This window comes from Cupressus sempervirens, chromosome 6, assembly GCF_028749045.1.
Source record: "Cupressus sempervirens isolate cs-2001-9-10 chromosome 6, ASM2874904v1, whole genome shotgun sequence".
Taxonomy (NCBI): Eukaryota; Viridiplantae; Streptophyta; class Pinopsida; order Cupressales; family Cupressaceae; genus Cupressus; species Cupressus sempervirens.
Window position 1 is genome coordinate 200,194,489 of NC_143123.1, and position 22,857 is coordinate 200,217,345.

Below are 22,857 nucleotides of genomic sequence, written 5' to 3' on the forward strand. Positions count from 1 at the left end.
TTTGAAAATACTATCATTTGATCAAGCAAAATATCCAAATCCTCCTTGTATGTGAGCAATTTTGAAATGGAAAATAGCGAAAATTGTCTATTGGCTTCCTCCTTTTGATGCCTATTATTTGCAATTTTCTTTTCTGCCTTCGTTGTTGAAACAACAAGAGATTCTGCCAAAAGCCTCAGCTTATCTATCTTTTGGTTATGATTCTCTTTGAAGTCTCCACTATGCAAAATAGCTTTCTTTCTTTCCAAGAGAAATTGAAGCTTTGAGAATTTACGGATAGTTTCTTCTGACCTCTTCAAACCCTCTGTAATAATAGGTAAAGTATCTCCAAACTTTCTCGGGGAAAAAATCATGAGTGTCCAACATTTTTTCCTCTGCTATTTGGTATTTCAAATCCCTGATCTCTCCATCTATTCTTGTCATTTCAGCATTCAACTTTAGCCTAGTAATTGCAACTCATACAAAATGAAGCAGCTCATCACATTTCACCTGAATTTTGCCAAAAAATTTGGATCCATCAGTGGCTTTCATTGGGGACATATGCCCCTTGTGGGCATAATGAGCATCTCAGCTATCTCTAGAGGAGTAGACCTGCCAAAAGATTATGAGCAATCATTTCATGAAATAATACATGTAGAAACCCTAAAAATAAAATAAAAATACAATAAAATAAGGAAAAGAAATTGAACTCCTTTTTTATATTCATTGAAAGAATGGCTTAAGGTACTGTCCATGGACTGGAAAATCATGCATGCGACCATCTGTATCCTGCAAAAAAGTAAGATTGTTCCCTAGCCTTTTCAAAGATGATAAATGGTCCTAACCATAAGGCCTTGAACTTACCATGCTTTCCTTTGTCTTTATCTTTTGTATTCCATTTCAGGACCCAATCACCTACTTTAAAAGATTGGTTTGAAGATTTCTTGTCATGAAGAAATTTAACTTGTTGCTGCTTATTACTATTTTGTTCCTGTGCTAGCCTACTTACCTCATCAAGCTCAATTAGTGCATTTAATCTATTCTCCATAAAATTGATATCTTCTAATTGTTCCTCAGTAACAAATTTGTAAACAAACAATAAATTATTCAAAGGAATCTTTTCTTCTTTCCCATAAACTAGGTTGAAAGGAGAAAAACCGATTGACTTTTTCACCGTGATTCTATCTGCCCATAATGCTAAATTCAGCTTCGAATCCCAAGCACACTTTTTGTTGTCTAATATTCTTCTGATAATCTTCAAGATGTTTTTGTTGCTAGACTCGGCTGGTCCATTGACTTGGGGATGATACAGAGATGAGTGCGATACTATAATGCCATATTTCCTACAAAATTTAGCAAACTCATTAGATCTAAAACACATACCGTTATCTACTATAATCTTTTGAGGAACTCTGAATCTAGTTAGGATGTTCTCAGTAAAAAATTTAATTATCACTTTACTTGTAGACTGTCGAGTGGGTATAGCCTCTACCCACTTGGTAAAGTAATCGATAGCCACTAAAATCCAACTATGTCCACCACTCGACTTATCACTAATTTCTCCTATAAAATCGATTCCCCACATTTGGAAGGGCTCTTCTACTTGTAGTGTTCTCAAGGGAAGGGCACCATCATATTTCAACTTACCAAAGAATTTTTGACAAGCCTTGTACTTTCTAACATAAGTATGACATTCTTTAAAAAGCTGGGGCTAGTAATAACTTGCTCGCAATATCTTATGCACTGTGGTCCTAGCTGAAAAATGACTGCCACAAACTCCTTCATGCATCTCCTTGAAAATAACTGCAGATTGGGCAATGTCTAAACAAAAAAGTAAAATTTCATCTTGATTTTTCCAATATAGATCTCCTTGAATTAGAACATATTTGGCAGCTTGTAACTTGATAGTTCTTTCTCGATTGTCATTCAAATCATTTCTACATTTTGTATGTTGTAAATAATAAACTATATCAGTATAACAAGGGCATCTTTCAATACTAACTTTAGTATGGTCATCATCAATTTGATTTACCTGTACGGCCTCCAAATTTGATTCCACCATAAGCTTAGCCAATCCTTGCCTTCTAACTAATTTTGTGATTTGAATATCTATATTAAATTCTTGGATTTGATTTATCCAATGGCATCATCTTCCGGTAGTTTCAAATTGTCTGAATATATCTTTAATGGCAACATTTGGCACACAAGCAATGACTTCAGTTCGACTAAATAGGGTCGAAAAGATTTAACTGCTTTAACAAGAGCATAGGCCTGCTTTTCATTTATATCACAATTAAGTTCAGCAGCTTGTAAACTTTTTCTAAAGAATGCAATCGACTGCTCATGCCCCTCATTGTTCTTTTGTAACATAACAGCGGCTATAGTATGGTAAGAAGCAAATGAAAATAGTTGGAAAGGATTCTTAAAGTTAGGAGATTTTAGAACTGGAGGTTCTTTTATAGCTTTCTTTATCTTAGTGAATGCTCCTACAACTTCATTATCCCAAGTGATCTTTGTTCCCTTTTTAAGCATCTTAGCAATAGGTTTAATGATCTTGGCAAAATTAGAAACAAATCTTCTCATAAAGTTAATTTGCCGAAAGAATGATTGGATTCCCTTGGTTGTTTTAGGCATCTGAATACTGTCGATGGCTGCTACCCTTTTTGGATCTATTCTTACCCCTTCCTTAGAGACAATATGACCTAATAGTTTCCCTTCAGTGACTCCAAAATGACATTTTTTAGGGTTTAAAAAAATTCCAAAATCAAGAGCTCTTATGAAAATTTTCTCCAAATGCTTACAATGATCTTCTGCTCTTTTCGAATAGGCAGTAAGGTCATCCTGATAAACTACCATAATTAAATCAATTAATCCATCAAAAGAAACATCCATTGCTATTTAAAAAGTGGCTCCCGCATTTGTTAGTCCGAAAGGAATCTTAGCATACACATAAGTACCCCAAGGGGTTGTGAAGGCAGTCTTATACTGTTCAGACTCCTTAACTTTAACTTGATTATAGCCCGAAAATCCATTCATCATGGATAATAGTTCATTACTAGTTACCTTTTGCAATAAGATCTTCATATTAGGTAATGCGTAATTATCCTTTAGAGAAGATATGTTCAAATTTTTTAAATCTATACATAATCGTATATTGTCGTTCTTCTTTCTTACTGGCACCAAATTTGAAACCCATGTAGAGTGCCTAATAGGTTTAATGATTCCAACATCTCTTAACTTAATGAGTTCATCTTTCATTTTTGGGGCTAGTGTTGGATGTATTGGGCATTGTCTCTGTCTAAAAGGTTTTGCATAAGGTTTTAAAGGTATTTCATGTTGAAACAAGTCTTCCCTATAAGCTTTAAGTTCATCATAACTCCAAGCAAAGACATGTCTATATTTTCTTAACAGAGAAATCAGGTCAGCCCTAATCTTGGATGACAACTTCCTCCCTATATAAACTTTTTTGGGAGAATTTTCACTTCCTAAGTTTATTTCCTCAATATCGTTTTGGATTTTAGCAAATTTGCTATTTTTTGCACTTTCCCTTTCATCAAAGATTCGTTCTAAAGCCACTAAACCCTTAGGTATTTTGTTTTTTTTTAATTGCACTATTTCTTTTCCAAATAACATTTCCTTGCCATCCTCTTCTTCCACACATCTGTTCCAATCAATGAACTGATTTTCATAATCCCTCTGACAAGTTAAAAACTTAATAATATCTTTGTCATCTTCAAAGACTTGCCAGTTTTGTACATGATCTGGTATTGAAGGTTTGTTTTTCATTTCAATTTGAATAACCTCATCAAATGGAAGATTGATTTGTCTAATAGCAAGGTTGGCATTATATCAACTAAGTAGTTAGCTGACCTATCAATCCATCTTATAGAAAAAACATCAAAAAATTCTAACAAATCTCATACATAATTATGATATTGTTTTAACCTTGGCTTCCTAGTTGAAAACTTATTCCTAATTTGAGAAAAAATCAAATCTGAATCCCCTAAAATAGTGAGTAGCTTAATCCCATAAGCCTTAGCAATATCAAGACCAATAATCAAAGCCTCGTATTCAGCAATTTTGTTAGTACACTCAAAATTCAATAGGAAATAAAATTTGAACATTTTACCTGATGGCAAAATAAATATAACACCAGCCCCATTTCCTTCCTTACTACAAGCATCGTCAAAGAACATTTTCCAAATGTTATTACAATCTTCTTTCACATGAATTGAAATCGGATTAATAGTTTCAAAAGTAGGTTTAGTTATGCTTACCTAGAAGTTATCCATGTCAGAATGGAAAAAGTTGACTTCAGGATCCAAAATATAATCCTCAACCAGGTAATATGACTGGGGTTCCTTCTCAATTCTGATTTCTTTGCCCCTAACTGGTATAGTAGCATATGACAAATCTAGCTCTACATGACCACCAACCAAATTCAACCACTGTCTAGATAACAACATGCCATAACTTGTTGATATCTCAACTACAATGATGTTAGTCCTATATGATATATGCGGAAATGATGGAAAACAAAATTCAACATTTTTAATAATTCCAACTACTGGCACAGATCTATTATCCATAGCATATAGTATTTACCAAAAGGAGTATCAACTTTGAGACCTATTTCTTTCATTACATCAGTAGGCATGATATTAACTGTTGTGCCAGAATCAATCATACAATTCTTTATCAATTTATTATTTATTAAAAATGTTAAATAAAATGGGTCTACTTGATTTGAATTTTTATTCAATGTTGTTCCTAGATATACAATAGGTGGTTCCTCATTATTTCTTGCATCATTTTTATTACTAACATCCTCTATGCTAGATAATATCTTCAAAGTTTCATCCCTGTAATCAAAAAATTTCATCATTTCTATTAGAGGAACAATTATTTTCAACTGAGACAATAGATGATTCATAAAATTATGATAGTTAGATATTTTCTTACCATTATTGTGTGTAATTAGCTATTTGGTCAGCCTAGAAGACTGATTATTTTCTTTCTGCTTACCTTGAGCTAGATTACTAGATTTTCTGGATGTTTCAACCTATTGCTGATTTCTTCTGTTGTCAATCTACGTAAAATAGGTATATCTTCCTAATCTAAAAACACTTGTTGAATACAATGTTGCTAATTAGAACCCCTGTAGTGATGATCATAATTTTGGTCCTCATCTATAGAATCATCTCCATCTCTACCCCAATATGGTTCTGATGATATGGCGTTAACCACAGGATTTTCTTCACTTTCCAGATTTTCTTCTTCGAAAACAGATTGTGCAACAATGCAATACTTAGGATCATGGGGTAGCCTACATACATCACACCATGGCTCGTCATCAACACTGTTGATTTTCTTTAAAGGATTAGGGGTGTCCTTAGCATAATTTTCTCTTTCTGGTTTCCCATCCTTCCAATTTGTATTATAAGACATGTTCAGAAGTCTTACCCTGTCATTTTTGTGGAATTATGGTCTTTCATTTCTATTTTGTTTGACCTTTATTTCTTTTAGCATATCCATTATCTCTTTTAGTTCATCCTTCTTAGGGTTTTTAGGATTATATAATTTTAGATCATCCCTTTTGTTGATTATGCTTGCTGTTTTCCTATCATTTTCAATTGTCATGGCAACTTTTAAAGCTTGTACCAACGAAGAGGTCTTTGAGATCTTATCTCAAAATCAGTTTTACTATCAAATGCACTTATGTAGAAATCAATAAAAAATGAATCCATTGGTCTAGTCTCCCTCAGGATCCTGTTGAGAACTTTGTTGAATTTTTTGTTAAATTCTGATACTGACTCATTTGTATTTTTCTTAATACTTGTTAATTCATGTGATGCAAAGGACATGTCATTGTGATCACCAAATTGCTCAATAAATTGATCAACAAAATTGCACCATCCAAAAATGGATCCATCCAGAAAACTTCTATACCATTCTATAACATCCTCAGTTAATGATTGTACAAAAAGTTTCATGAATACATCTTCGTGATCTTCAAAATCTTCAATTACATTTTTCAAATTAATCACATATCGCTCAGCGGATTCTATTCTGCTTCCTAAAAACTTTGGAATAGCATCCCTTAAGTCATTTGATATAGGATTTGGATATCCTCTAATTCTATTGAAATCAATCTGTTAATATCTTTCAATTGCCATAGGCTGCCTTATTGCTTGATTTCTAATGCCCTAATTTTGCACCATATGACCTTGGGTGTTTTGATTGTTATTATTTTGATTCAAACCATAGGTTTGTCTAATGTTTCCACCATTTTGCAGAACTCCTCTGGTATGTTGCCCATTATTCCAAGCCTGTTGTTATTGTGGAAATGTCTGTTAAAATTATTATTTTGATTCTTATCTCTTTTGTTCTCATATAATGGATTAACATGACTAGTGGCAAATTGTGATTCCAGATTCTTTCTATGAGGTGGAGTGTACTTTGATGATGTATTTACTTCATTTTGCATTTGATCTGACCTTTCATCTCTCCACCCATCCGACTTTTCTTCATTACAAGCTTTTCTAAATGGGGAAGCAATAAGATCCTTTGATATCCCTATTTTTGCGAGGATATCATCTGGCTACTTTTTTAATGTTTTGGCTAATATTGCACTGTTACCATTCATTGTTTCAGCCATTTTCTTTATAATCATATCCCATTGCATTATATGTTCTTGCTCTTCGTCATCCTCAACACGAGTTATTTCGCAATCTGTCTCTTCATCTACCCTAGGAATGTGAAAAAATGGATTACAATTTTCTTCATCCTTTTCAGGACTATTATGATTTGATTCACACATCTCATTTTTGATTTTGGATTTTTAGCTTTCTTCTTTCTTGGTTTTTTCTCAAAAGTTAATTGCTCAAGTCTTTTAGGTTGGGGATTCATTGACCTTCTTCCCCACATACACCTCAAAAGCAAACAAATGCTCTTCAATAAAATATATCAATGAAACACAATAGAAAAAAAATGTCTAGGTGTTTATCTAGCAAAGTTAACGCCAATAATAACTTGAGAATGGCTTTCTGAAAATAATAATAAAACTAGACATTTTAGTTGCTTTCAAATCTCTGTGTGGATTATAAAAATTTCAGATTTAGAAATTTGGACACAATCAAAACTTTCAATTTTCATGAAGAATCTTATGTATTTATACTTAAATGCTGATAAGAGAACTAATTTACATAATCTAAAAATTACAAAACAACAAAAGAAAATACTGAAAATAAACTTAATATTATATTTACGACTTTGGTAAATGCTTGTAAAAGACAAAATCTGAAAACGTACCACAAAATCGTGCTTAAATTAAACTCTACTGTGGTCTGATGGAGTAACTATGCAAAACTTACATGCGACTTTTTCCCTAGTAGAGTTGCCAATCTGTTGGTTATCAAAATCATTGATTAGAAACCTACAAGCCTTGCTTGCTCGATGCTGTGATATCTAATCAATTTTGGCCAATTTGATAGGATTAATCAAATTGATTTAAATCCTCTGTGCTTTTGGCTTTGCTAAACCAAAGCCTCTACACCTGATCTTGGATAGCAAAACTTGGATCCAAGATGTTTTATAGCGAATAGATTATAATGCAAAGGAAATCTCCTTAAATGGAAAGATTCTAAAGAAAACTTCTGGATTACGAATGATGAATAATCTTTGAATTTTAATTACTTTAGTAGAGTTGTGAATTGCTAAAAGAAAAATTTAAAATGAATTACTAAAACAAATAAGTATCAAATCCTTCAAAGAAAAAGAGTAGAAAATTGCTAGCACATGAATTGAGAAATATGAATAGTTAAATGATCAGTGCTGAATTTCAAATGGGCAATAGAGTCAATAGTATACGTTTTCACATACAATTTTATGATATACAGTATCTATAAACAATTCAGTTATCACGATGCATCAAATTATTTTGCTTTTTATGTGTATTTAAACTAGTCTATAATGTTTTAACCTATAAAAGGACAAAATATATACAAATATGAAAACTGTTTTATTTTATTGTATTTGTATTTATCAAGTTTAAATAGCAGTGAACAATTTGATTTACTTATTGTGATAATGAATTATTAATAAAAATAAAACGATTCACAAAAGATGAACTATATAATATTTAACTCAAATGCAAATGATATTCTTATTGATTATACTACAAGAAAGTCATGTTGAAGACACCCAATTATTGAGGCTCCATTCCACACAATTTCTCAAAATTATTAAAATATATGTCCAATAACCTCAATTTGCAAGAGCTTAGTTCGACTTAAATCTTTTTAGGAGATGAATTTGATAACATACGTGCTTCAAAATGTGTAGAGCTTTTTATAATGTCTTGAGTAAGAGTGAACGGTGTCATGTGTGATTTTCTCATCATATATTTGTAGAGAATGAAAAGGGATCAGTTATATTCCAAACCTTGCACCCTTTCATAAAAAAATCTAACCAATGTTATGACTTTAATATAATTTTTCAAAGAAAACAAATACAACTGCCGATTCAAACATCCTTGCTTTATATATTTTCATTGGCCAACACTTGCATCCTTGTGTCCGCAGTTTTGGATACATATTCCATGTGTTTGAAATATTTTTATCACAAAATCAAACACGATCCGTTGCAGAAACTCTGAACTCCTGCACATCCTTCCAAACTAGGATCTGAGAAAGTCTCATGTAGTGGACTCAAGCACGGATGCAGGCAAATTTCTATTGATAAACGGGTTCAGACTATTACTTCTAGATCATGTTGTGAGGCATCATGTGATGCTCGGGTTGGTGGTCTTCAAACGCAGGATCATAAAAAAAAATCCGTGCACTCAATAGTCTCCCTCCCGCCTACATTCAAAACTTGCAACACAACACATATTATGAGTCAAAAGCATAACAATAATTTTTTTATATTCTATTCTTGATAAACTCTTTTGTTTCATGCCTTTGCGTCTAGACTTCTCATAAACTTTTGCTTCAACCTTGATCTTATATCATAAACTGTTACTTGCGAATCTCCTGCAAGCATATGAATGCATTGGGTTTCCATAACACTGATCCAAGCTCACAAATGCATTTTGTAGGATGTTGCTCGTATGGATTGTAGTTTCTTTTCACAGTTGACTTTTTTGAGATGAATCTGGTAACATGTGAGACCTTTTACATTCAACAATGTTTGCACATAGGCTTCATGAGTATCGTTCTCTGTTTCTTCCTATTCTCCAATGACATGAAATAACTTGTTGATGGCCTCCGCAACTCTATTCATATCGGTATTTCCCATTCATTTTGGTTGCATTCATTGGTTTGAGAATCTCATTGATGGTCGCGGGTCCTTCAACTAACTGGTTTCATCAACGAGGCTGACTACTTCCTAGACTTGTGACAATAAGGTATCTAGGTGTTTGTATGTTTCTGTTCTGAAAATGTTAGCACCCTCATTTGCAAGAAGTGAGAACCTACTCGTCTTGTTGTGTATCCTTCTCAAAACTACATTCCATTGAAAAGGCATTCATCTCTACAAAGCTTCAAAAGTTTTGTCGCATTTGCTCAATCATACCAAAATACTTGAGCATTTTACCTTCATCCTCAGCATTCCTAGAGCCACTTCTTTCGTGTACATGAAATTATGTCTTAATGTTGTCAGCTATTCTAAAAATTTGTAATTGCCTATGACTTTGCCTCCAGGTACTTCTCTTCAACCTTTCTCCTTTTAGAAACCTCAAATTCATTTGCTTTGTTAGAATGTGATCTCTTATTAGACGTATCATTGATAGCTTATGAAAATACTATCAAAATATCTAAATCCTCCTTGTATGTGGGCAATTATGAAATGACAAATAGCAAAAATTGTCTAGTGGCATCCTCCTTTTGATGCCTTTTATCTGCAATTTTCTTTTCTGTCTTTGTTGTTGAAACAACAAGAGATTCTGCCAAAAGCCTCAGCTTATCTATCTTTTGGCTATGATTCTCTTCGGAGTCTCCACTATGCAAAATAGCTTTCTTTCTTTCCAAGAGAAATTGAAGCTCTTCAAACCCTTTGTAATAATAGGTAAAGCATCTCCAAACTTTCTCGGGGAAAAAATCATGATGTCCATTGTCTAGCAATTTTTCCTCTGCTATTTGGTATTTCAAATCCCTGATCTCTCCATCTATTCTTGTCATTTCAGCATTCAACTTTAGCCCAATAATAGCAACCCGTACAAAATGGAGTAGCTCATCACGTTTCACTTGGCTTTTGCCAAAAAAACTGGATCCATCACCTTCAATGAGGAATAACCAATGAGAAGCAAATGAGGCATTTTTCTTGCCCAATCCCGAAATATGATCAACAATTTTCAACGCATATAGCATTTTTGGTAAAATGCACATGTTAAACCCATTTTTTATAAAAATGCGGTTTCCCAAGGGCATTACATGCAATGTTTTTGTCTTTGGAATGCAAAAACATGGCCCTTAATGCATCTATTACACCATAGAAAGCCAAAATGACCCTCCTTGGAGCGAAAACGTGGATTCAAATGCCCAAATATGAGCATTTTTGGTAAAACACGTGGTTCGCCAAGCTCAAAATGAAACATTTTTGGGCAAGAAAAATCAATGCCTAAAGCATGATGATGCTTGGATTTGCAAAAACGTCTTTAGAGGAGAAGATTTCAAGATATTTCATAAACAAATCTGGGCAAGATTACTAAAAATGTGTTCTTGGAAGCCATAAACATGGATGTTTTGCCCTAGAAATGCAAAAACAGGTTCTCAAGATGCATTTGCATGTGTTTTGTAAGAAAATCACACCTTTTTGGTGCAAAAACATGTTTTAAAAATGACATCAAAGGCAAAACACACCTTTTTAGTGCTATTGCATGTTTTAAAATTTTCAAAATTGACCTCCATAAGGCAAAACACACCTTTTTGATGTCACAACATGTCTTAAAAATGACATCAAGGGAAAAGCACAGTTTTTTGGTGCAATGACATGTTTGCAAATGGAGGCATAAGAAAAATGCACCTTTTAGGTGCATATTCATGTTGTGTAATTACACAAAAATCTGTCTTATGGGCAAAAATGCATCTTTTTGGTGCCTTTGTACATTTTAAAACATATGCAATTACATGTTATTGTTGTTGTAACATAACATTTCCATTCAAAGTTGCACCTTTTAGGTGCAATGACATTTTAAATTAAAATGTGCTTGCAGATATATTTGCACAACTTAAGTGATGAATTAAACACATGTCAATTTAATTCTCGAATAAATATTACTCAAATGGGACATAAGTAATATTTACACTAAATAGTTAATATAGTCACTTAAGTGAAAAATAAAAAAGCAACTCAACTAAAAAATGTAACATAAAGTGTACTATAATTACTTTAAGCAAAAAATTGAAATGATAAAGTAACTTAAAAACATAACATAAAATGAATTCATGATATATTTTTAAAAAAGTGAATGTCAACTTACAAATTTCCATTCCTGCAGTTGCACCTAAAAGGTCCACTTTTTGGGCACTTAAATGGTTTTATCTTTTGATTGCTATCTCTGATTAATTCCTAAGATAGATCAAATCGAAGGGAAAACCGAAAGCAATGACTAAAGTAAAATCAAACACACTCAAAAATGAAAAAAAAAGATGTTAAAGGCTTAAAAAATCAAACATAGGCTCGAAAAATAGAAAAACTAAAAAGACTTGATGAAAGACTCCAGTAAAGGATTCATTATATTAATTGGAATCAATTGGTTGATCAATACTAACCAATTAAATAACGAACTAAACTAAAAAAAATGTGAAACTAAGTTGAAAAAGTTTTGTATTGTTACCTGCATTTTGTGGTGACAAAATGCAAGAAAACACCTTTGAACGAGTGTGCAACATCAAGCTAAATGTGCAACAAAATAGCAAGATAAGCATGAATTAATGAGCAAGATTGAAAATGTCCACTTACTTGGAGATCAAAGAGCCAAAATAGCAAGATTTATAGACTTGAAGACCAATTCTCCTCCAAATCCAGATTCACAAACAACTATTTGACTTCCTCCACACTTGCAAGTAAAGGGTGATAAATGAGTATTCAATGGTCGATTTTAGCATGGGAATGCCAAAAATGTGCTTCCTCTTCCTTAATACATGAGACGTTTTTGCAAAAAACCAAATGTTTGGATTTTTTTTTACAAAGAAAGTGATCTTAAAATGCTATGAAATGAGGCATTTTTTCTCTTGGATTACAAAAACGTGTTCATCAATGGCATAGATATGGATTGAAACTCCAAATGACTCTTAGTCAAAAACGTGATCCAAAATGTCAAGAAATGGATTTTTTTGGAAAAACGTGGTCTCAAAACATCACCAAAAGCAATGATTTTTGCATTGATTCCAACGTTTAATGCATGGAAATGCCCAAGGAGGCAAAAATGACTTTGATCTTGGAGATTTCAAGCCATTACATGTGCAGAACTAGGCATATCTGGTAAAAAACGTGTTCTTGGAGGAAGAAAACATGAAGTTTTTGGCCCTTCAATCTTGAAAGTTGAGTTCTAAATTTTCCAATGCATGAAAAGAGATGCAAAACACACTCTAGGAAGGAAAATGCATATTTTAAGTAAGATGGATTGGACTCTTCATGCAAAACACACTCTAGGAGTGCATTGGCATATTTCAAATTACATGCATTTGGTCTCTAAGTGAAAATCACACTCTTGGGAGATCATTGCATATTTTAAAAACTTGACAAATTAAGCCTTTAGTGCAAAATCACTCTCTGGAGCTCATTGCATATTTTAAAAAGACTCAAATATGCAATTCTCACTCTTGGAGGGTGTTTGCACATTTCAAAATGCATGCATTTACATGTTTGTGTTTAAAAATGCCCCTTTTAGTTCAAAATCATGGTCTTTGGAGGCATTTTCATATTTACATGTAAATGTGTTAAAACTTAAAAGACATGTAAATGAACAACTTAAGTAATCAACTAAGTACACGTCTAATTGATTTTTGAAGAAATATCACTTAAATGTGTCAAAAATAACATTTGCATGATAAAATTAACATATTATAAGAAAATATCATTTCAAAAAGAAATATTTAACTTATACGTTTTAAATAAAACATAAAGTTACCCAAAAATAAATCAAACTATATAGTTAATATAGTCGCTTAAGTGAAAAATATAAAAACAATTCAACTTAAAAATATAACATAAAGTACACTATAGTTACTTTAAGTGATAAATTTAAATGATTGTAATGTTTTTGAACGGTTTCGGTAATGTTCCCAAAAGTTTTAGAGATACTCCTGAATGGTTTCTACTCTGATACCACTGTAATGTTCCATTCCTGACAGTATTGGGTTGTTTGTGCTACACGGCCTTAGTTTCCTGTGCGACACGGCATCAGTTGCCCGTGTTGTGTGGCCTCAGTTGCTGGTGTTGTGTGGCCACAACTCATGCTGTGTGGCCTCAATTGCTCATGTTGCGCGGCCACAACTGTGCTACACGACCTCAGTTGCCCATGCTACACGACCACAGTTGCCCGTGTTGCATGGCCTCAATTGCCTATATTGTGTAGCCTCAGTTGCTTGTATTGTGCAGTAGTCAAGGGGAGGTCATACAATAGTCCAAGGGAGGCCGTATGGTAGAGGTAGGACAAGCCATACGCGAAATAAAGGCATAGTCATCTGTACGATAGGAGGGAGGAAACTGGATGATGGTGTACAGATAGAGGGAAGAATGCCCAATCATGCAACCATAAACTTATAGATCCGAATTCATTAGATAAATTCAAACAAGAATGTAGATTGAACATGAATAATCTTTCAATTAATATTTGCCAAAAGATGGTGCTCCGATTTGCCAGATTTGAGCAAAGTATTATATGCAACGGAATAGGTTGAGGGTTGAATCCCACTGAAACTGGACAAGCCAAGTAGGGAAGATCTTTCACTTCCAAAATGATGAACAATAGAGAATCCCAACTAGAATTTGCATTGCAAAAGAATTAATCCAAATCGAATACCTATGACTACCTACAAGCCGTGCTTAAATATCCATTGGGGAAAACATTTTCGAGGGTGTACAAAGATAGCCGACGACAACACTTACCAATAGACATTGATATAAAAATGGGTCCGAGATATACTAAATCAATCGGAATCACACATTCAAATATTATCTTGGGCTACATATTAATTAATTAAAGTAACTAATTAAAGGTCCTTATATTATTTAAATTCTGGGATCAGTTAATTAATTAATTTAATTTAAAAAATTACATTAAAATTTCAGGACATGACAATGATAAAGCAACTTTAGAATATAACATAAAGTGATTTTAAGTTATATTTTTCAAAAAGTGAATGTCAACATTAAAATATAACATCATTTTTTAAATCACATAGTTGCACCTGGAGAGTCTATGTTTTGGGCACTAAAATGGTCATATCTTTTGATTGCCAACTCCAATTAAGCCCTAAGATAGATCGAATCAAAGAAAAAATTGAAAGCAACGATTTGAGCAAAACCAAAAGACCAAAAATTAACAAACACACACTCAAAAACAAGGAAAAGGACATTGAAGGATTCAAAAATCAAATATAGGCTCAACAAACATAAAAACTAAAAAGATTTGACGAAAGCCCTCAATAAAAGGATTCATTATATCAATGGAGTCGATTGGTTGATCAATCTTATCTAATTAAATAATGAACTAATTTATTAAAAAAGGAAACTAAGTTGAAAAGTTTCGTACTATTAACTACATGTTTTGGTGACAAAATGTAGGACAACATTTCATCTTTCATTGCATTTAACCAACAATCATCAAGCAAAGCCTTAGAAATAGACATAGGTTCAAATTCAGTTACTAGACAATAATGTTCAGCCATCTGAGCCTGTTCTTCCTTTTTAGCTCTCCTTCTAATTAGGATTCCTGGAGCTTTATCCCCAATGACCAAAGTTTGAGGATGCCTCTAGGTAATAATCTTAGATGTCTTTAGAGATGTGTTTATTTTAAGACTTGAAGTGGTCTCCTCTTGAATGGATCTATTGTTGCTGATTTAGGGGCAGCAGATTTAGGAACAATACCTTCAGGAGCCTTTTCAAGCTCTAAGGCAGGTTCCTCTGCAACATCCGGCACATGATTATTATCTAGAAGCACATTTTCATCAAATGTTACATTTATTGATTCAACAATCTTATTCAGCCTGATGTTGAGACGTTTGTACGCCTTGCTATGCGTAGAATAACCTAAAAAGATACTTTCATCTGATTTAAATCGAAAACTGCCAAAGATTTTCATCTTCCTATTTAATAAAACACTTACAACCAAATATTTTAAAGTGTTCAATTGAAGTAGCTTTATCATATCAATGTTCATAAGGTGTCAAAGAAGGCTTTACCTTGATTTCTACTCTTCAGAATATAGACAGTTGTATGGACAACTTCTTTCCTATACTAGTTAGGCAAATTTACCTTATTGAGCATTGCTCATGCCATTTCCTTAATGGTTTTGTTTTTTCTTTCAATTACCCCATTCTACTAAGGCCTCCGAACTTCGAGCAACAACATATTGGCTTTTAATTCTATGTTTTTCACAATAATCAACAAAATCTTGTGAGGTAAATTCACCATTCTTATCTAACCTTAGACATTTTAATTTGAGTCACATTATCGTTCTACCATTTTCTTGAAAATCTTAAATATTTCATAAAGCCTCAGATTTGTGTTTGAGAAAGGTAACCCAAACCATTTTTTACTAGTCATCAACAAACAACATTGTTTCTCACCATTGATTGATTGTGTCCTTGTTGGACCACAAAAGACACTTGAGTTTGTTTTCCTTTTGAAAATTCATTGCATATTGTGTTCGAAGGTTTATTATGAAATGGTAAACCACTAACATTTTGGTTCTTGCTAATTCAGACCATATTATCAAAGTTGATGTATCCTAAGCATTTGTGCCATAGCCAATCTCACTATACTTCAGTAGTGGATTGACCACACAACTTCAATTTTCAAACCCTCGGATCAAAACCATTATACCTCAGCAATGCCATTGATACAACCAAACTCAAACCCTCACAAGAAACAATAAAAAACAAATACACAATTGGATGATCAATTCTCATAATGGAAGCATCTATTTTAGTAAGTAACCCTGTCAGGTTCATTCATTGTTTTTCTTCATCAGGATCACTCATGTGTTGTCAAATTTTGATTTTGATGCTTCTTCAGTCACTGTAATGACCCCAATCTAGCCCTCAATTGAATGTGCTAAATGCTGGTGATGTTTCTTAGTAGTTCCAGCTTTAAATTGGAACATATGGGTTTGTATTTTTAAAACACAGATACCAAAGATAGTATTGAATGACATACAAAAAATGTCTATGCAATCTAATTTTTGATTTAGTGCTGCAAATTTTTATTTAATTCAAATTTGCATTCAAAACATTCTTCTTATCCACTTCATAGTGTGCATACTTAGTAACAACTTAAAAAGAAATTGCTTAAATTCAATTCATTACAATGGGAACCCGAATGGAATGCCGAATACATTGCCCAAGGATGCAATTAATTGGCCCAGCTATAGTTCTTAAGCTCAACATGGCTCGCAATATGTCACAGAGACTTCTTCCAACATCCACAGTAGGCCTCCAATTGTCAATGTAGGCCTTCAACACATATTGCAGCTCTGCAAAAAGTCAACCTGCTGCCTTGTTTGTGGACAACAATCTCTCCATAGCAATCACAACCCCTTAATAACTATCATAGGTCTCCAAAATTGGCAACACATGCCTCTAACATGGGATGCAAGCCCTCAGATATTGAATGTAGGTCTTAGAAATCTGAAAACATGCCTTTAATTCACACATAGGCCCAACCAAACCACAAGAGCTGTAAATATGATGAATGGCATGTTGGAAATTTGTTTAGCACTCCCCTTGGGATTTTGACAAGGGCTTAACCACCTCTTTTGTACTATAAATTGAGTGGTTGTATCGGTCATTGATAAATCAATCTTATGGTGCAACGACAACCCCACTCTAACAAGTGGTATCAGAGCTTGGTCATAGGTTCAAATCTTTAGACCCTTGGGTAACATTGAGGAGATTGTTGGAAAATTATTTAGCACTCCCCTCATGATTCATGACAAGGGCTTAACCGCCTCGTGTGTACTATAAGTTGAGTGGTTGTATCAATCATTGATAGATTGGTCTTTTGGTGCAACAACAACCCCACTCTAACATGACAACCTCTAAATGCACAATTCAAGCCCCTAAAATAAATGGCCATAAAAAAAATGCCCATGACGTTAAATGCAAATTGAAAATGCCCAAGAAAATTAGAAAGTAAGCCAATCAACAAACAATGCTTAGCACTGCCAAATCAGACTATACAATCACCAAAATATCTTCCTAGGATTAGGTTAGAAGGAATGCCCAACAACAAGATAATTGAGTTCACACAATTACTTCAACAAATTTATACTTCTTAGCATACAATTAACACATGAAATGAAGACACCATTGAATTCTTTTCTTAGGCATAGTGAATAAAGTATGAGAAAATAATAATAATTCTCAAAATTTAATCCAAAATACCTCAGTTATGGATTACATCTGCAACCAAACTTTAAACCCGTATACCTCAGTAAGGGATTTGAAATCACCAAACTTAGAAACCCTCACAAAGAAAAATAAAATCAAGTAGACAATTGGATGATTGATAAGGAGGAGATAATTTCCACAGCAAGTCAAATAGTGATATTGCTATCAGGATTCTCATGAGAGCATCCCTAGATCCAATGAGTGCCAAGTGTTCCATTTATTCTCATGAGAGACAGATTCATGTTGAATCACTACTCATGAAACATGGGTCAATGAGTTTGACTTGAAATCACACAGTTAAAATCCTGATAGCAATATCACTAATTGGATGATTGATTCTCATAATGGGAGCTATATTTATATTCGCCATTGTGCAACTTAACTTCAACTACACACGTTTCACTTAAAAGTCTTTTTGCGTTATACTTAGGCACATAATATAATTTATTAATTTCTTTTAGCCTCCCAAAAATGACCTTTTCAACCCTATCAAGGTACTCTGACATGCAAGGCCATTGTTTCTTGTGCCCAATATTTAAAACTTTTTGTTGATGCGAGTTTTGTATCACTTACATAACATATTAGCAATTGAACATTTAATACGGAGTATCAAACATACAATTCTTCTCTTGAAAAGTTATTGCTCATGGGATATGAGAATAACTCCAATGTTCCTTACTCTTGTGGATACTCACTCAGTTTAGCGATGTGATTTTCTGGTAATCACGTAGGCGGCCTTATGTTTTTCATTCAAGGATGACTTAGACTTTGTTGGAATGATGGAGATGATGATGGGTTTGTGAAATATGTGAGTGACAGATAATGCTCATGGTGGTGATGATGGAGGATGTGTCTGCCAAGGATGATGTTGATGGAAAGTGGTGGTGGTGGAAGGTGAATGGATGAGTTCTATCATTTAATTACTTCTCTAAGCTTTGACTACCCAACTAGTCACTATTTTACCCCTACTCCTACGAATGGAAGGTTAGCAAATGGACAAGGATCAAACCTAATGAGAGTTGACCAGCGGCCTCATTTCCACAGGTGCAATGATTCAAAGGAATAATAAACTAGCTTACCACACAAAGCTTCCCAACCAGCTGCTAGGATGCTAGTCGTCTAGTATTGATCCCTATCAAACATTTACCAATGCTACCATACAACTATCCATCTACTTCAACCTCACTTAAACAACTTCAACAACTTGAAAAGAAATCTAACTATGTGGAAGTAGAAAACATGCAATAACACCAAATGTTCTTAATCAACATGCAAATTGCAACAATGAAGAAGAGAGGAATTTTGGTATTATCTTCGCAACAATTTCTCCAACACTTTACAAATGAGAGAAAATGGCCTTTTATAGGGGCCAAAAATACAATGGACGGTGGAGATCAAAACAAGATCAATGATCCAGATTGGATCCTCAAAAACCTAATTAAGGTTGCCACCCCATCGGCCAATGAGAAGCTGCCACCTCATCAATGGACCTATGAAAAAAGTGCAAAAGGTGGCAACCAATGAGAAGGCACCAAAATGGTGGCCAATCAGAAATAGACACTTGTCCTATTCTAGAAGAAAGGGAAATTGCCACTTGGGCTTACATCAAATGATCTTCTAATATAAATCTCCCCTTTTCTTTCATTTTCTTAGGTAAGGCAATGAACTTAGCTAGCCTTTTGTTACCTTCTCCCATAGGAGGACAAGGTGTGTGCTTCGCCTTGAGTTTTACTAACTTCACCACGTTGCTTGTTGCTTGTAGTATCTTTTCATGATCCTTCTCATATTCTTTCACAAATCCAATAAAAGCATTGAGAGAGGAAAGGGTGCCCAAATGCTTTTTATTGATAGCAACCTTTCCTAATTCATCTAACCTCGATCCAAAATTTGTCTTGTTGACATCCTCTTCTCTAATATCCTCAAAATCAAGTGCCACTCCAACATCGCTCATCATGGTTGAAATAGAAGTGTTGACGCTTGGGCTATGATGTGCAACTGCCTTTTGTATATCCTTTTATGGTACTACCATTGGTATCGGTTATTTGCCTCATTTTCAAAAAGAAGGGTGTTTTGGGCATCATATCCTCTTTGTCTTTCTTAGTGTTTGTCTGCTTGGGATTCTTACTTGCACTAACATCCTCCATGCTCATCGCCATATTATGGGATGGTAGAGTGGTAGACTAGAAGGCAAGTAGAACCAAGGGAAGCAATCCTTAGACTAGAACGAAAGAAGGAAATCTGCTTAAGGACCCCTTTCAGTTCTAAATGATTTGAAATTACCTTTACCAATAGCCAAGGGGGATTGTCCTTCCTTTAGTATGTCCTTCATCTGTATCATGTCCATTGTACCGATATTGGTGTCAGTTATTCTCTTCATTTTCAAGAAGAAGGGCATTTTGGCATCATATCCTCTTTGTCTTTCTTAGTCTTGTCTACTTGGGATTCTTACTTGCACTAATATCCTCCATGCTCGTCGCCCTATTATGGGATGGTAGAGTGGTGGACCAGAAGACAAGTAGAACCAAGGGAAGCAATCCTAAGACTAGAACGAAAGAAGGATGTCAGCTTAACTAGAACCCCTTGCAACTCTAGATGATGAAAATTCACCTTAACCAATAATCTTACAGTGACTTTTCGGAATTAGGACTTGACCTTAAGAACTTCAAATCCCTTGCAAATCAAAAATTTATCATGCAATTCACCTCCAAATAAAATTACCCAACCTAGGGCAAAAATTGTAGCCTTTTGAAAAAATCAGAATTTTATCTTCCACAAATTTTGGCTCCCACAAAATTTGCCATCCACAAAATTCAGCTCCCACAAATTTCGCTCTCCACAAATTTTGGCTCCCACAAATTTCGCCTTCCACAAATTTTGCCAAGCAAAAAGAGTGCAGATCTGCTCTTGCAAAATCACCAACACCTTGAGAAGGAGAAGTGAGAAGTGAGGAAGAAATGGGAGAGAGGCCTCCTCTTATACCCAACTTTCTTACTCACCCCAAGCTGGCTGACTTGGACCTTGGGAGAAAGAAAAACAATAATTAATGCAAAATTATGGCCCACAATTAAATACTTGGCTAAATATTAATTTTGCCAAAATGAAAATTGCCTTTTAAAATTGCCAGTTAGTTCTAAATTGCAAAAGGAAATTAAATGGTGCCTTGGAGATGTTGAATATTTCCATTTAATGAGGATTTAGTAATTAATACATCATTAAAATTGAATTTTGGCTAACCAAAAGCCATTTTTCAATATTAAATTACCAATTTCATTAAAGGCAAAAAGTTTTCAAGGCAATTTTAATCTATTAAAGCCATTTTTTTGCAATTTTTACCCAAATCGATTTTACTATGCCAATAAATTTTTTTTGACAAAAATAAAATAAAATATCTTCTAAAGCCAAAAATTGATTTTTGCAATTTAGCCTCATTTCAACAAAATTAAAATTTTCACCAATGAAAAATTTGAGATTTTCCAAAACTTAAGTTTGACAAAAAAATTTCCTTTTGAAAGATTATTCAAATTTACACAATTATATCCGAATTTTCAAAGGAAAACGTCTAAGTACAAAATTTACAATTTTATCCTGCCAAGTGTTGCTCTTTATAATTTGTTCGGCCTAAGGATAGAATTGGTGGCTTTGGAAAATCAAGTTTTAAAAAAAAAGGGTGAAAATAAGCTAAGTCTCTCCCACTGGCTTGAAGGTGTCCAAGGCTCAAAATTTTCAAAAAAAAAAAAAATTGTTGGACAAAACTAAGAAATTTCCAAGGTGATCAAAAAAAGAAGAATAGGGGGGTCCCCAAAGTTTTGGGGTGATGGTGTGAGAACCTCACAACACTTTTCAACCCAGTTCTAACAAGCTATGACACTAAGGTGACCAAAATACAATACCAACAAAAATAACAACCTTAGCATGTTTAGTTGAATAATAATAATTGACCCGTCTTGCAAAAATTACTGAAGAAGCATCAAAATTAAAATCTGAAAACACAAGAGTGATCTTGAAGAAAAATGATGAATGAACCTTATGAGGTGACTTACTAAAAATAGATGCTCCCTCTAAGATTCTTGGAGCCCAAACTAGAAGCCAAAAATAAAAACTAATGGCATCACTTACTACTTTGAGCTCATTGGAGCCAACTGTTGACTTACTCTAAGTAGTAAGTCCCTCAAAACGGAGTCAAAACTCACCAAAAGCCATTGGAAAGCCTAATAACTTCACAATTGAGACCCTCAAATTCCATTGTTAGCTTAAGAGGGTTGCGATGATGAACTGACCAAGCCAACTGCTAAAAATGGGTACATTACACTTTTGACTCTTTAAGAACACAAAGGTGCTCTTCTTGAAGATCAATTTCTTCTTTTTTAGAATCAGAAGTCATTTCAATTCTGCTAGGGACAACTTTAATATCAGACTCAATTTCCACCATAAACAAAGTTTTATGACCATTAAAGGGTGAATCATCTGAATCATCATTAGAGTCCTCTTTAGTAAAGAGACTTTTATTTTTGAAGTTATTTAATTTCTTTCTAGAATTCTAGACTTTCCTTTTTGAAAAAATTTCAGTTTTATCTGTTAATGTTGTAGCTTCTATTGGATTGAATTGACCTAGAGATAAGCATTCTATGGTTATTAGTTAATTATCAATTAGACAAACTCTCATATATATAATATATATAGATAGATATATTTATATAATTGCTAATATTGTCTAAATGATTATTAACTTATGAATTACTATAGAGACATGTCTCTTCATGATCTCCTCTACTCATATTTATACACATTAAAATCTGCACTTGGAACACACAAAAATAATGGCAGTGCTATTACATTTGCAGAGAATGATCTTTCTTTAACATGGTATTAGAGCAGGTTCCCTCCTAAACCTGGGAAGTTTTTGAAATATTTCTTAAAATTCGTTTGAGAAAACTTTGCTGAAGTAGAACAAACATAACACCATCTATTATATTCATTTATGATGGATTTATACCATATTGTAGAGCATGCTTGGAAATACAGGAGTAAATACGACAGCTATTTGAATAACTGTATGCATCCATTAGTTATTGGAAGACGAGAATATGTAGTTGTAGTCCTATATGTGTTGTGACAATACACAAAATTAAATCTAGACATATTCATCACCATCTGCATACCAGAGAATTTTTGTGCTAGAAACCACATGCATATAAACTAAGATGGTGTTGATTATATTTAATCTTCAAAGTCACCACATGCTAAGATAAGGGACTCCTTACAA

The 22,857-nt window shown here is 33.8% G+C and overlaps 1 protein-coding gene across 1 annotated transcript; it reads right to left on the reverse strand.

Moving 5' to 3' along the window:
* Nucleotides 1–702: 702 nt before the first annotated feature.
* LOC149551925 (uncharacterized) lies at nucleotides 703–1,360 on the reverse strand. Its single transcript, XM_089790152.1, has 2 exons — nucleotides 989–1,360; nucleotides 703–768 (listed from the first exon to the last, which is right to left on the reverse strand). The coding sequence occupies exons 1-2, from the start codon at nucleotides 1,358–1,360 to the stop codon at nucleotides 703–705; spliced, it is 438 nt and encodes a 145-aa protein (XP_089646278.1).
* Between the last annotated feature and the right edge of the window lie 21,497 nt (nucleotides 1,361–22,857).